This window comes from Anarhichas minor, unplaced genomic scaffold, assembly GCF_050575085.1.
Source record: "Anarhichas minor isolate MPS153535 unplaced genomic scaffold, ASM5057508v1 ptg000043l, whole genome shotgun sequence".
In the NCBI taxonomy this organism is placed as follows: Eukaryota; Metazoa; Chordata; class Actinopteri; order Perciformes; family Anarhichadidae; genus Anarhichas; species Anarhichas minor.
In genome coordinates, this window is record NW_027466489.1 from 2301902 (window position 1) to 2317658 (window position 15757).

The following is a 15757-nucleotide window of genomic DNA, read 5'->3' on the forward strand; positions in this document are numbered from 1 at the left end:
ATAATAATAATAATAATAATAATGCTACCAGTCAAATTCATCTTAAACTCTGGTTATTGTGCATTTTGTCTCTTTTTTTGCAATGAATTACACTTAAAATATAAGTGTAGGAGGTGGAGAGAAAGTCTGTAACCTAGCTGTACAAAAACAACAATTACACGACTGGAAAGTGAAAAGGCAACCAGATGAACTGATAAACAAAAAGTCCACATGGCCTAACGTCTGCCATCAATACAAGGCCATTACCAACTGAAACGAAAACACTTGTAGGGAGCAGGTACTGCAGCTACTGTACTTTATTACCATATGTGTATATTAACATGATATCAATATTTCATTTTTTAAATATCACAGTTATCGTCCATACCAGTATATCGCAACACCCTTAATTATGAATTAAAGATATATCTGGGAAAATAAAACTGCTTCTGCAACTGTAGTGAATTATTTCTTACTGCATTATTTTGGACAACATGACCTCAACACATTGAGTTCCCCGTTTGATTTATAACTCAATCTGTCATATCGACTACTAGCCTAAACGCAGAACTAAAACTACACTTCCAGCGGATCTGAACCTGTTAGTAAGTGGTATCCTCTTCCAGGCTAATGGAAACTGAGAACACATTTGCTTGTTTGACATGTTCTAGTTGAACAGGGCTTTCTGAGGTGGAACAAATTGAGTTTTGTTTATGCTTCGTCAGTGTGAGCTGGTGGTGTAACACTTCGACCAGTGAACTAGAAAGCCAATTTCAAAGGCAGATGTAATCATCTAATTTATGCAAAACGTTGTTCTCTGTGTAGCCATCACTACAACGCTCGTTCCTAATCCTTTAGGGGTAATCAACGGTGTGCTGACTACACACTCCACATGTAAACCTCATGTTCAAACACTTTATCCGCTGCAGTTTCTCCATCATGTGGCAACAGAATGAACTACAGACGGTGTTTTGTATTGAGTCTGTTTATATAGTATTTGCTAATGCCTGGTTTTTCAAATATTTCTCTTCTTCTGTTTTGATAAGCTCCCATCCAACCTATTATTTACAAATGTAAACATAACTTTTTCACATTTAACTTCCTTTAAAAAGTATCATTACATAAATTTGCTGTTTATTACTCTGCACTTGCAGTCTCTACGTTTTAAAGGTGCAGTGAGTAAAATTTAGAAGGATCGTTTGTCAGAAATGGAATATCATATTAGTAAGAATGTCTAAATGTCTAAAGTGTCTATATCTGCCACAAAATGTGTCAATAATAATGCCAATATGAATCCTGGTTTAGGTGGGAAAAGGCCTTTTTGGTATTGCAAATGTATTTAAAGGTCCTGAAAACCCATTTTCTCGATCAACTTCTTACTATGTCAAAGGGGTCGTACACAAACACACAATTTTATGGCAAAGTGAGAACAGCTTTGATTATTTCACATGAGAGATTTCTGCATTATCCTTTTCTCACTTATTTGAAGTTGGTAAGGCTCAGTTGGAAAAAGGTGATCCTTGTCACCATTTACCTCCAAGCACCAATCTGCAACATTTATCAAAATGTTGTAAAATGTATCAAATTGGTTGCTTATTTTTCCTGACACTGTCAGTCAACCTGAGCTTTTTAACAATTCTTATTATAGGGTGTTTTTTTAACAATACTTTTAAAGTATGGTACATCGAAGTAACAACAGAAAAAAACGCTTCATAACATTATCTGTTATATTTTAGATGATGTGATTCATCTTTCTGTCACAACTGGAACCAGATGGGTGTTTTGGCACCACTAATTAAAAAACGATTCACTCACAATATCCAGATCACAGAGCAATAATGGTTTTATTTGATTGCAGGGGTTTTCTACATCCAGTCAGTGGTATGGTGTACATTACATCACAGGGTTTCAACCAACCAGACACTCATCAACAAACAGCATCACTAGACAAACAATTAAAGAGAAGGTAAACAGTGTGACAGCAAGTCACACTCCGGTCCCCACAACATGGCAGTCTGCTCTCTTACTGTGGTGTCCTTTTTGAATATTAACTTTTTGTCTTCTCATGTCAGCAGACTAACAGTGTTACAAATTTCAACATATATTCCAGGAAAGAAAATGTCTGTTATCACATTTAGGGAGAAGGAGAGCGCACTGTGTGCCTTATAACCTCTGCAGGAGGACGGTCCATATCAGTCTCTCTGTTTCCAACAATACTGCAATGAAGGGAAGGAGCTAAATGACAAGTTACGGCTCAACCACAGCACAGGCAGTTCACACGCAAAACAAAAGAAATCTGAGAAATATTGTGAGATGATTCCACTGAACCTCACCAGCAGATCGGGTATACAGTAGTCTTCAGAGACCAGCCCAAACACAGACGAGCCTTTCATGATGATTCTTCTGTAATTCATGAGAGGAATGTCTTTACACAATGAATTCCTTGTGGTGGTTTGACGACTGAGTAGCAGTAGAAAGTAAAGCTAAAAAGCAACATCAGTTTATAATAAACAACTAATAGACAACATATTACAGTAAAAAAAGTAAATATAAAAGTCCAATAAAAATTGATGTTGTGCACAAAAGGCACTCAAATCTTCTGCTCCACTTACACAGTGTCTATAAATAAAAAAACAAAAATATTATTGTTAAATATTATGATGATAATTTCACCGTTTGAACTTGTGTGCTTTCTTCGTATTTTAATAAACATATGCTTTTTTTTGCAACATTATCTTCATCGTTTTCCACCGGTGCAAAGCTGTAACCAGGACAGACAAATATAACTATATGGATAAGCTTAGAGATTCTAATATTATCTCCAGATCATAACGCCCTCTTAAAGGTGACGGTATCCACTGGTTTGTCACAAGAAGAAGCGATACCAGCAGGAACCAGCAGAGGATGTGAGTGCACTGTTTGACTTTAAATACTGTATTGCCTTTTTCTGGCTGTAGGAGCTCTGTGTGTGAATCAATCCGTTGACAACAAGCAAATATAGTCAGCTCACATGTATCTCAGTAACACTGCAGAATGTACGGACTGACTGCAGTTGACAGTGGAATCTGGTTTACATGCTAATATTTCAGTTGATTTCACTCAATCAAGCATTACTCTCTTTCACTTTTATTTTAGCAACTGCTACTAGCAGCTTAATTCATCATTCCCAATCCCCATAAATGTTAAAATCCAATATTGAATTAATTTGTGCGTTTTACCAAGGCAAGGCACCACATACAGCCATTGTTTAACTGCCGCAGAATATGAGTCAGACATTACAGCGCAAAGCATGCAGAACAGAGCAGGCTTTTTGGGATGCGGATAACAAGGTCTCTGGACTAGAGCTGTCAGAATGACAAGAGGTACAGTACATATAAATCTATTTAGTTTTCTTCCAACAAAAGAAATAAGTCTGCAGCCAGAGCATAACTGCATTTATCAACAAGGATAAGAAAAGGGCAGGAAGGAAGGAAACTGTGATAGCTGTGATAACAGTATGTCACAACATCTACTGCTCAGGTTTCTCTGGGTGAGTATCACATTTTAAATTTGAGAGAGGAACTGTCAGAGGGTATTTTTCCATTTATCTTTTGCAATGACAAAATCACCCGAGTTAGACCTGAAGTGGCAGCAGTTCAAGTTTTGCAAACTGAGGGTGGAAATAGGCGAGTGTGTCAAAAACATATATTCAGGCTTTGTTCGTTCAACAGCAATCAGGTTTTCTACAGTACAATTACCAAATGCATTCTAAGCTCAGAGCACAAGGTAAACTTTTTTACCTTTTTCACACAGTTAAAAAGAATGTTTGTAGTTTACTGAATATGATAAGAAGGTGGTTAATGATCTTTACTCTAAGTGCCATTCACAGACAACCCTTTGCCTTTTTTTTGTATCAGCCTGTACAAGATTAACACTTCAAAAATGACGAGCTATATATTATGTACAAGGTTACCACAGGATTCCTACAGTACATTAGTTGATGCATTAGTTAAGTCTGCCCACAGTCCAACCGTACACGGTGGTGGGGGACAACTTGCTTTGCTAAGTTCTGGTTAGTATGTCTCAGACTCCAGAGATCATCTTCATGCCAGGATGTTTTTATCTTTAGCTGTGAACAGGACGACTGCAAGTGCAATATCTAAAGTACCACACAGATAGCAGATTTTAAATAAAATACTGTAAGATCCCCACATATTCCTTTGTCAAATATTTGGACATCTGAAACTTGATTCAAGAAAATGAGGGTTTCCGACTAATATCTTACGCTTCCAATGACCATATGAGAAAATCCCACATCATCATCTCTCAATGATGCAAGTCTTTATTGTTTTCCTTATTTTATCCGAACCCCGCATGCAGAAGTATATAATGTCACTAAGTTGTTACTTTGCTCAACATACACTGTATTATAGTACAAACAGAAAGCATGGCGACTTCAAGTAAGTTTGTATGTACAGCCTTAAGGCCTGCGACCTAAATGGTAACCAGACATGGTATTTAAGCCTGAATGTCACCCGTCCAGACGAGGTGTTTCATCCACATCAGCAGGAGTGACTGAAACATCAGCTGGACAACGTGTGCTGTGTGGAAACTAATACTACATGTCACACAAGTATTGCTTTACTTGCATTCATTGAATCTCTGGAACGAGAACATGGTTACAGATATTTTTTTTGTTGTTGTTGAAACTGAGGTAAATCTGAAATATATGTATTCTTATACACATATTTTTTAACTAAATCAAGTTTCAAAGAGAGTGGAGCTCTACGCTATCACACCTCTACAGCTTCTTCCACCGTTTTATCACCGTGGTACATATTGTAGGCTCGCTTCAAGAGCTTCCTGAATATATGAGTTAAGTCAGGCAGAAAACAGAGAGGAAAATATCCATATCTGCTTCTCACATATCAGCACTAATTTCCATAAGCTTTCCCCTCACTTTACAACCTTCCCACCTCTGCTACATGGTACCAGACTTATCTCCAGCATCACTGGACGTAGTCATGTTAGAAGCAGCAGCTGTACTGTTACTTGGAAACATCTTCTCGGTGGGAGTTACAGCAGGGCTGCCGACCCCTGAAGAGCTGGAGCTGCTCGAGCGATGCTGAGTAGGAGGAGGGCGCACTGGCCTCATGGGTGGGGGGCGTAGCTGAGCCCCAGCCAGCCGGGCAGAGAGAGCGGGTTTGAAGGTGGTCATCATCTCAGAGGTAGAGCTGCTGCTGCGGCGCATGGCTGCATCCGGGTCACGGATCATAATGGTATGCAGAGGACTGCCAGGCTCAGAGATAACTGGGTTCTTCATGGGCTCCAGAGTGTCCAAGACCACGTCGGGAGCCTGCTTCACGGTGTTCTGTCGCTCCAGCTCACGGAGCTCATGGAGCGCTGTAGTCATCGTCTTCTCTATGTCCTGGTTGAGGATGGATGAAGATGAGGGGGACAAAATAATAATTAAAGTAAAAAAAAAAGATGCAATACTTATTTTTCTTGTGTGTCTAATTGTATGTATTTAAAAGCCTAGCAGTAGAGGATCTGAGAGCTTGTGAAGGCTTATAAAGTCTTATCGAGACTGATAGAGTATGCAATGTAGGCCGGTTCCAAACCAAGCGCTTTAAAAACAAGTAAAAGAACCTTAAAATCGAAAAGATACTGGGAGTCAATGGAGTGTAACTTAAACAGGGGTAGTATGTTCTCTCTTCCTTGTTTTGGTCAAAAGTCTGGCAGCACAGTTCTGAATAAACTGCCTACAGTTTCCTACATTTATAGGAACCCCTTAGTTTTCCATTAATTTCTGCAAACTTCAAACTTGTTGTGTTGTGTAATCCATCATAGTGAATTTAAAGTCTGCAATCTTTCATTATTGCTGAATGTTAATGCAGTTCCTACGGAAACAAATGCTCAACTTTGCGTGCATGGAATGTAAAAAAAACAACACATCCTCAAGTCTAAAAGACGGCAGCTGGCTAACATTACTAGTGTGGTAGCATTTGTTATTGGGGATACGTCATCACTTAAACCTTTTAATGTTTATTAAATTGTGAGATTTTAGATGAATTGTTATTTGTGTGTTTTTTTTAAAACACAATCAAACGGCTGCATTCAATATACTGCATATCATTTTGAAATGACCCATCAAAGCCCATCAGTTTGAGTCAAGTTAGTATTCATTTTTGGTACTAAGACCAGAGTGCAAACAAACATATAAACAAACTATATCAAAAGAGTATGTTTCTCTGTATCATTTTTGCCTCTACCTGAAATTTCCCAACTTACATCAGCTAGAGCTTCGGTCTCCAGTGATTTGTGGTCCCCGAGGCTGCTGTGACGAGTGGCCCCCGGCACCGGTCTCAGAGGGTGACCCTCAGGATAGGCCTTCCTGTCTGGGTAGTTGATGCTTCCTGCACTGCCAAAGGTGCCAATGCGCCTCTTCTCTGGGCTCTCCATATGACCCTTGCTGATGGACACCTTGTGTGGGCTGCTGGGACAGGCTGCAGCCCTCGGCGGAGTGTCAGCTACTCTGGTTGGGCTGTGTGTGTCTTTACCACTCCGACGACGAGGGATTGCAGCTCCGTCGGACCGTAGCCTTACCCTGCAGACAGGGATCAGATCAGACCAACAGTCAAACGGGAAAACTCCTCAGTAGCACTCACTAGAACTTCTATAACAAGAAATGTGTTATTCTTATGTGTTTCCACCTCCCCATGACTCCTCCAAAGTTGTAATCAGGTGATTGTTCACATGGTGATGGGACATCATTTTTGGATGAACCCTTATCATCCAGCAATGGTCCACTGCTCGCTTCACTATCTGCTTTCTGGCTGAGGTTATCTGAGAAAGCATCATCCCTGAAAGAGCAGAGGCACTGATGGTGAGCATAAAACACACACAAGAAGTACATGTACTTTATACCTACAGTAATTACATTTTAAAGGAATATTCAGTGTAACATTGCCCAACCCAACAGTTTAGTAATATTGTCAGCTTTACTGATGATGATTTGAAATGTGAGTGAGAGAATTACACGACACAAGATAAAGTGCTGTTACTCACAGGTCTTGTACTACAATGTACTGATGTGGGATGAGGCCATCCACGCCATTGTGACGTCCCTCCCACCAGTCTTCAGATGCTCTGTGATACAGAAGCAGAGAGGCTCCCTTTTTGAAGGACAGCTCCCTGGGAGTACGTCCCACGTAGTCAAACTTAGCAATGGCCTCAATCTGTTCAACCTCTGAAAGCATAAATATACATATACATTATGTATATACATTAACAAAAAGCTTTATCAACTTCTAAATAGACCCTAACATAGATCAAAAAAGCGTATATACGATAAAACAAATAATAATTAAAAAAACAAGAGATCTTGGACTGCATTCACATTATTGTTATGATTCAGTATACAATATTATCTCCAAAAAGTTTAAGTCAGTATCACTCAGTTTACATTGTAAATCCCTCAAACATACTAAAGAAAGCTGAAATACAACAAACATATATATGGAGAAATTATTCAGCAATAACTATTAAACTAGTGATTGCATGACAAACAGCCACTTCTGTTAAAACATGCTGTATGAGAAATAACTATTATAGGTCACAATGAGTCTGATGAATAAAGAGGATTTTGCCTAAATAAAAAAAAACAACCTTGTCTTGTCTGCAGTGCATTTTACCATGTCAGCCAGCAGGGGTCAGCCAGAGTTAACTGCATGTTAACAGTTCTGCACCCCTATTTTGAAAAAAAACCTCAAATTTGGTTTCAATTCCAAAGTAATGAAAATAGAAAAAGGTACCCTCTGGTTGCTTAGTTCTGAAACTAAATTATTTTTCTTTCATTATAAGTTAACTGCTGCCAGAGGACACCAACTGACAAACAGTCCGAGTTGTCGATTTCAAGTAAGAGTAAGAAAAAAGGGTCAGCAGCCCTCATTACAAATGCAGCCAACAGCACAAATGACGCTCAAAGACAGGGTTACCCCAGTCTGACCTCACACACTCGATATACACACAAGTACTTGGACCTGTCCACTGACTCTTCACATACGACACCGGAGATACTATTCTGTGCATTACCCGTGTTTTGGCTTTCGTGCCTGGCCCTGTTATGCATTCAAAGCTCAGAGGAGAATTGGGGAAATACTGCACAAAGGAGAAAGTCTCAGGAGAATTGCTGACTAACACTGAACAAAGAGCAAGTGGGGGAAGAGGGAGAGGGGGTGGAAAGAGGAGAGGGTCTCTCTCTCTCTCACACACACACACACACACACACACACACACACACAGAGAGAAAGACAGATCAAAGAGGCAGCATTGCATGCCAACACTGTTTACTCAACTTCAAACATCACAAAGACCGTTGCAATCATAAGCTGTTGCAGCACAAACCTCCCAACTCATCTCTCAGTCAAAAGCACTAAATGAAAAAGGTCAATCTATACAGCTATCTTATCCACAAGGACTACTCAAATCACATTGCAAATATTCTCATGTGAAAACCATGTAATACTGTTTGCCAAGATGTGAACTTCACTTCTCTAAATGTAAGCTGTATTATCAGAAAAAAGTATTTTAAGCTAGCTCTGAATGTATTTGGTCATAAAGCAAAAGTAAAAAACTGACATAAGAAAAAGTCAGGGAATCACCAAAGTTGTTCCCGAGGGGAACATAAATATCTGGACCAACTTTAATGGCAATCTGACCAATCGTCAAGAAATTTCACTCAAAACCACAAATGTCAACATGCTTGTGGTACTAGATGCAAAGTCAAAAGATCACCAATATCAGTTCATTCTCAGGGCACCATGAATGTCAGAACCAAATGTCATGGCAATCCATCCAATAGTTGTTGAGATATTTCATTCTGGACCTGACTGACAAACAGACCAACGGATCAACATTGCCATCCCTGGGGACATACCTGGGTAATAACAACGCCTCTTCTTAAAAAACGATGTACTAACCTTCATCACTGGTGTGTGGTTCAGTTCCATTGTCAGCCTCATCAATAGTTCCTGGTTCACTGTGTGGGCTGTCACTGTGAATGGAAAGTGAAAAGTCACCGCTCTATAGACATTGGAACATTACAAATATTTGTTTTATGAGCTTAAAATGAAACACTTTCCTCTGAACCAAAACAACTGTAGTCTCAACATAACTGGTCTTTGCTAACCGCCACTACTCACCAGTACTCCTCCCCCCCAGTCATGCACTTTTCATACACTGGGCCGTCCAGCTCACGTTGATTGGGAAAGATGAGTTCATTGTGGATGATGATGGTCTTGATGACCTCATTAACATGAGCCTGGCACAATACAGGATCCTGTCCGTCTGGAATGGGCATCAGGGTTGGGCCAAAGCAGATAGCCAAATTGTATGGATCCATCATGTTCTCGTCACTGTACTGGGAGACACTGAGGGACGGGACAGGGCAGCGTTGTGTGTTTAAAGATGTAAGCAACCTTTAACAACGTCAGGTAACATAAAAACTGAACGTATAAGTTGTTGTCTAGTGGTAGTCTGTAATGTTTTTTGTGCTAGGGCTTTCCTTTTGTTTACTTTGGGTGATATATTATGTCATACATTATTAGACTGGTTATTACCATAATAAACCTGCAATGCCAGAATTGTTTGGCCACTTAGGGACAGTGGAAACAAGCTGTGCACCCAATACTGACATATTATCTCCTTTTAAGTCCATATGACGAACAAAACAGCAACTTAATACATCCAGCAGGTCAGGAGCAACATTATCATTATTTTGGAGTCATGTTGCTGCCTGGTGAATGTAAGAAACAACTGGCTCTACAGCTGCTAAATAATCCACGTTAAAGTAAAAAATCCAACTCAATACAGCTTTGACATACAGTATTACATGCTGCGTTACACAGTGGTGGCCAAATCATTCAGTGGTACAAGAGGAAGTCATAATCAGTCCTTGCACAATATCAGCAAGCTGAGGCTAAGCAATGAAACCACAGCTGCAATAGCTCCAACAATGAAGGGGGTGTAGAAGAGCAGAATAAAACCTGGGGTATGAAATCAAACTCTTTGTTCTGCAGGCAAACCCAGTAAAAGGGGCATTAATAACGTCCATTATAAGAGGACAGGTATCCTGCTTTAGCGAGGCATGAGTTTCCGAGACCATAAATAACTCCTAAAACACTGCAGACAGATGTAGCAATAAATAGCAGGTGGGTTGTTTTTTTTCGATCTTGTCTTTTCACTTGACTGACTATTTTGTGTTTGTTCAACATGGATTTTCCCCATCAGAATCACATTTACATGTGAGTTAAGTTCAAGATTCAAAGAATAAAGTAATCTCTACATGTTTGTCTGTATGCACCAGGACCTGTGGCTTATAATGCAATTTGAATCAGTGCAAACTCACTGATTGAGAAAAGCAAAAAGGTATCTCATGACGATAATGATGGCGCGAGAAAGAGTCACAGTAATCTGCTGAATGTGATGCGCTCTCTCAGCTCCAGACTCCAGCTCTGAAACACAGAGGACATACATTGACAAGTGGAACAACAGTGGCTTGTACCGCAATAAACAGGATAAATATAGCTTTTAAACTTTATATGGGCACCAAGCTTTTAACAACAGTCCACTGAAATATAATATATACCAGACGCTAGAGAGAAGCATTTATCAAAGTGAGCAAAAGCAAAAGGCAGAAGAGATTCTGAAAACTGTTATTTGACACTTTAATAGATGCCCCCTTCTGCCTTTCACCAGACTCCTAAGGCACACTGAGTGATCAAACTATTACTGTAGAAACAGCGGGGAAATTATTCTGTGGTGAGCTTGCACACGGCAGACTGATGTGGCCTACACTCCCGTCTTCCTCCTGGCTTTCTGTTAAACATCAGGCAGAGAGCCCTGGTATTGGGATTGATTCCATATGCTGCGGTGCATGCCTTTCTCTTCTTCAGTAAAACAGAGTTTATAAGAAACTGCAAGGTGTGTTTTCTCTTTGCTATCCAACCAGTTCACTCGTGACTGCGATGGCTTTTGTGTTGTGCGTGACTCACTGATGGTAGAGATGAAGTCCAGGAAGCGCTCCTTTGGGAAGATGGGGTTCTCCAGTCCTCTGAAGTACAGCTTCAGCACCCCTGCCACTGAGTTGATATCATGCTCATTCTGGTCATCAATCAGGGGATCTTCTCCTGATTAAGAGATATATGTGTGCTTTCAGTGGTGACATTTGATGGGTTTATCCTGTTAGTATTTGTGACATGAAAAGGGGGAATAAAACACCATCTGTCTTTGACTCACCTCTCTCAAATGAGTTCTTAATATCATTGACTTCGACCTGTGATCCCGGCACACGAAATATGCCTTGCTGCTGCAAGCCTGAAAGAAAAATACAACCCAGGATTCAGAGATTCAGAGTTAAACTAGCGACCATTATCACCAAACCCCAGTGCCAGCTTCATGAGAGCCCATTGGAAACACAAAACACAGAGCAGGAAATGTAATCTAGTCATAAAGGGAGATGCGTATTTTTCCATGAGAGGGCCCCTCAGTGAGGCTGCAACATATGGTTTCAGTTAGAGGGCTCCTAATCAGTTTTCGGGAGTTTCATTAGGTCCAGATCCAGAGGAAAGGCCTGCAGGCTACAGCAATGAGCTGAAGACAGATGTGAAGGTAGACAGGGAGGAGTTATAATCACGGTTGGGGGGGGGGGGGCTAAACTGACTAAACCAAGACCAATGGGACTTTCAAAACTCTGTGTGTGTGTTTTCTATTGTTATGAGCTTGTCAAATCACTGGCAGGCAGCTGTGCGCCTCAGAGACTCGAGGTGCAGAGCAGAGCAGGTCAGTACCTGAGGTTATTTGTGGAAATAGATTGCCTCGTCCAATGTCTGCTGTCACTTCTTATGAGGCTGAAGGAGTTTTCAAAGGGCTCCATAGTTTGCTTTCTTTTTCTGCCCTTTCGCTCAGAGGTAGTAGTCACGGCAACATGGTGTGAGACTTACCGTACAGATTGATGTGTCTGACACAGCTCTCGACAACAAGTGGGATTGGCTGACCTGAATCCTGAAATGAAATTATGTGAAAAATAAATGAATACAGACAAGGCAGGACAAAAAACAGCAAAAAATAAACACATTACTAAAAGAGTAATTTGTATTACCACCATTATTAACTAGTAACTATAACTACAATGTCTAAATACATAAATAAAGATTATCTTATCAATACGCAAAAAATAAAAAATCTCCTGTTCTAGTGCATATTAATTATTATCACAAAACTAATCCCTAAGAAACATTTTATTAAGCAAATTTCATGAGCGGTGTAAAACAGACAAAAACATGCAAATTTTAAGTAGCAGCATGCAAGTGTAGCCCGAGCAGTAGCCGGTATATTTCCACTATTCGTCTAGAAGGTTAGTGCCCTTGTGCCCTGAACTATAGTCTCCAACAACAGATACCTGAACACGGGTACGGGCATTCCTTCTTCCTCTGGGACAGAAAGCCGCAAAGCACAGAGTAGCAGCGGAAGAGAGGGCACAGAAGCACAAAGTTAGAAAAGCTCAGATGACGAATCACCCGTCTGGAGGTTAAAGAAGGCTAAGCACAAGGACTGGCAATAGGAAAGCTACAGAAATGCAGTGAAGGGTTGGGTGCAGTGAGGGACAAAGCAGATCCACTGCTGTCTCTCAATCGTTGAAAGAGTGGGTTTAGAAATAAAGCCAGAGATAGTAAATTGTTCTGGAGGGGAATAAAGAGACAGCTGACTGTTGCTCTGTCTGCACCAGCAGAACCATGGAAGGGAGGAGGAGGATTAGAGGTTAAACAGAGGCGTTATAGCACGTTCAAGGGCAGCTGGAAGAGGGAGGAACAGAAGGCCAAAGTGACGAAGAGAATGAGAGCGAAGGCTCTAGCCGCCTTCCCCTCCTGCTCCACAGGGGCCGCTCAGTCATACACCAGCAGAGGTACCTTGATGAAGGTCTCCATATTGCCGTTAAACAGCTTATGGTTATACACGGAGCGTGGCCTAGGCTTCCGCATTTTCTGTGGTTTGGGGGGAAGGGTGGGGGGCCTGTGAAATGATGGACAAATGATACAAAAACACCATATTCTGTGAAAACTGTAGAACCAAACATGGAGGCTCAAAAGCAGGTATGAATGAAAAAAACAGCCTCTAAAACAGATCAGTAAAAAAACATCTGTTTAAGTGAAGTAAAGTTACATTTTTTAAAATTTTAATAGTTGTTTAATAGTTTTTTTTAAATAGTTGAGAAAAACCCAAAGTGAGATCTTTAATCACTGACGCATGATGAAAGTCAGCCTTTTAATTACCCCTGAGGGGTTGTGCAACTTGACTTACTAAAAACACAGCACAGATTAATGAACATGACTCACAAGGCCAATAAAATCATCAACATTATTTTCAGTAAGTTTCATCATATTCATATATATGACAATCCTTTTCGAAAGAAACCACAAAAGCATTATGTCGTATGTGCAAGCAGATGTGTCATTTTTGGAGAAGACAATGGCAACTGCAAAGCCATGGCCACTCTACGCCAACTTTAATATATTTAATATCCATTTTATGTCTATATACTGAGCATGGTCTTTGTTTAGACAGTGCTTTTCATTTAGTGCAATGTTGCCATGCAATGTAGTAAAATATAACTAATATATAAAACAATAATTAAATTATTTAAATATATATTTATCTGTTTGGGTATTCAAACAACAGCCAACATGCTTTTTTCTTCTTTTCCCAAAGACATTCTAACGATTTGAAAAAATTGCTGTCGGCAAATGTTTCATGGCTGAAAGGCAAAGGACATCATACCTTGTAGTTCCACATTCAGCCCTTTCCCCTGCGTGAACAAAAAAACACAAAAGGGACAAGTCAAATCTTTGTGGTACACATTATACAGACTCCAGTGTCACTGAAGGGTTTGATGAGACACAACATGACTATTGAGGGAGAGATGAATGGAGCAGTGCGTACACCATTCAGAAAAAAAGCTATTGAGCGGTCGTCGCTGAAACCACAGGGGACCCAGAGGACCCTGTTGGGTTATAGGCCCCCTCGCAGAGCAAAGAAAAGGGGGGTGGCGGCTGCAGTGTGTATATTATGTTGGAGATGTCTGTGCTGGTTCACTGAGCCTTTTGTTATGGGTTTCCAACAACACACGCATATGTAAAAAGCATATGCATGGGCTCATTTAACTGAAAACACACACATACTTCAGTAAGTTAATTTAAAGATGACCCAGATTTTCTTTATCAACTGAGATTGTGTCTTTGTCTGCCAGTGACTGGATTATCAACTGAAAGTATTTCAACATTATTTCTTTCCTCCATATAACAATGGACAGAAAGAGCAAAGGCTAACCCATTTCTCAACACATCATTCTGGCAGATGGACAGGGTCTCTGGAGCATTCATGTGAAGAAACAACAGCACATTTCCCAGACACCATTCCTCTGAGTGATAGCCTCTGTCTACCTCTGACCAACCAACCTCAAAATTACAGACTTTCTCAAGCATAAGCACAAAAGTCTACGTTGATTTTCCCCTAAATTCATTCGAAAAGTGCCAGAGTCCCTCATTGATAGAGGGATATGTACTACAAACATAAAAAGAGACGAGTACAAATCAGATTCACTGAACAAGGGAATTGGTGACTCCTTATCTGGGAAACGAGGGCTGGCAGATATCCTAGCACCATCTTGTCTGATGCCAGTTCTCGACATTATGTTTTTATTAATACATGCAGCAAGATGCAAACACCATGTGGCACTTACCAGTCTCATCTTGTTCCCTCTGTCATGCTCACGAACCACCACAAACACGCTATTTCGTGGGTGAATCAACGGGCTAATGAGCATTACGCAAGCCTGATTGATCACCTGAATAATTAAACATGGGTGGTACCTGGAGACGCCATATGCCGTTGACATACAAACGGCTCTGTCCAGAGAGTGATATGAACTATATTCTGCGTGTTTATGAGTGCAAAAGCATGCAGCTGATAGTTTGCCACAGAGGGTGGCAAAAGCGGCCCTGAAAGCTTGGGCAAAATACAATTTTAAGTAAAGACTTGAATGAATGAATGAATCCAATGTGTGAAATGAGGAAATATTCATGTGTGTTGCAAGGCCTCAGCTGTCTGTGCCTGATGCCCTTTTCTATGAGGTGAACCCCTGATGCAGGAGCAGCTGTAGAAACGGGGTCTGGGTCTGGTCCTGCTGATTGATTGGGCGTAAACTGTTCACGGCTGAGGTGACAAGGGGACCCCTGGGGAAGGGAGGGGCCGAGAGAAGCTTTTCTCTTACAGCCTGGAAATAGAAACCTTCCCTGCGGCTTCCCCATATAGAGACTAACCAGATAATGCTTTAACCAATAGAGATAAGCAGAATGGGGAATGGATACTTCAAAGTAGATGTGGTCTGCTTTTAGTGTGATAGTTTTTCTACTTGAATATCAGATCTCATTACTTCCTGCTTCCTTAAAAAATTGTTGTGTTTGTAGCCTCCTATACCTCATTGCTTGTTGCCTATTAGATCAGAGCAGCACCATTATAACCCGAGGGCAGAGATTTTACAGAGCTGTGGCGGGATATTCTGGGTCATAGATGAAGACAGACAAAGAGAATCGACTCCTTACCTTCGCCCAGTGTCTGCTTCAGTAAGTCATGCTTGGCCTGCAGCTTAATGATGAGGTTACTGCCATTCAGGTACTCCTTGAATTTCTACACACAGAGAGATGAAGGAAAGAATGAGTGAGCAGCAGCACTAATCCAATGT

The 15757-nt window shown here is 40.6% G+C and overlaps 1 protein-coding gene across 1 annotated transcript in view; it reads right to left on the reverse strand.

The window, feature by feature from the left end:
- Positions 1–1804: 1804 nt before the first annotated feature.
- srgap3 (SLIT-ROBO Rho GTPase activating protein 3) overlaps positions 1805–15757 on the reverse strand; it is a 50759-nt gene continuing 36806 nt past the window's right edge. Inside the window, exons 10-22 of the mRNA XM_076110933.1 lie at positions 15618–15702; positions 13795–13822; positions 12927–13029; positions 11961–12021; positions 11257–11334; positions 11013–11147; positions 10367–10472; positions 9162–9389; positions 8940–9013; positions 7027–7207; positions 6672–6821; positions 6250–6565; positions 1805–5386 (exon numbers count right to left, since the gene is read on the reverse strand). Coding sequence (XP_075967048.1) covers positions 4940–5386; positions 6250–6565; positions 6672–6821; positions 7027–7207; positions 8940–9013; positions 9162–9389; positions 10367–10472; positions 11013–11147; positions 11257–11334; positions 11961–12021; positions 12927–13029; positions 13795–13822; positions 15618–15702 — 1992 coding nt within the window. The 3' untranslated portion in view covers positions 1805–4939. The remainder of the gene's footprint in view (positions 5387–6249; positions 6566–6671; positions 6822–7026; positions 7208–8939; positions 9014–9161; positions 9390–10366; positions 10473–11012; positions 11148–11256; positions 11335–11960; positions 12022–12926; positions 13030–13794; positions 13823–15617; positions 15703–15757) is intronic.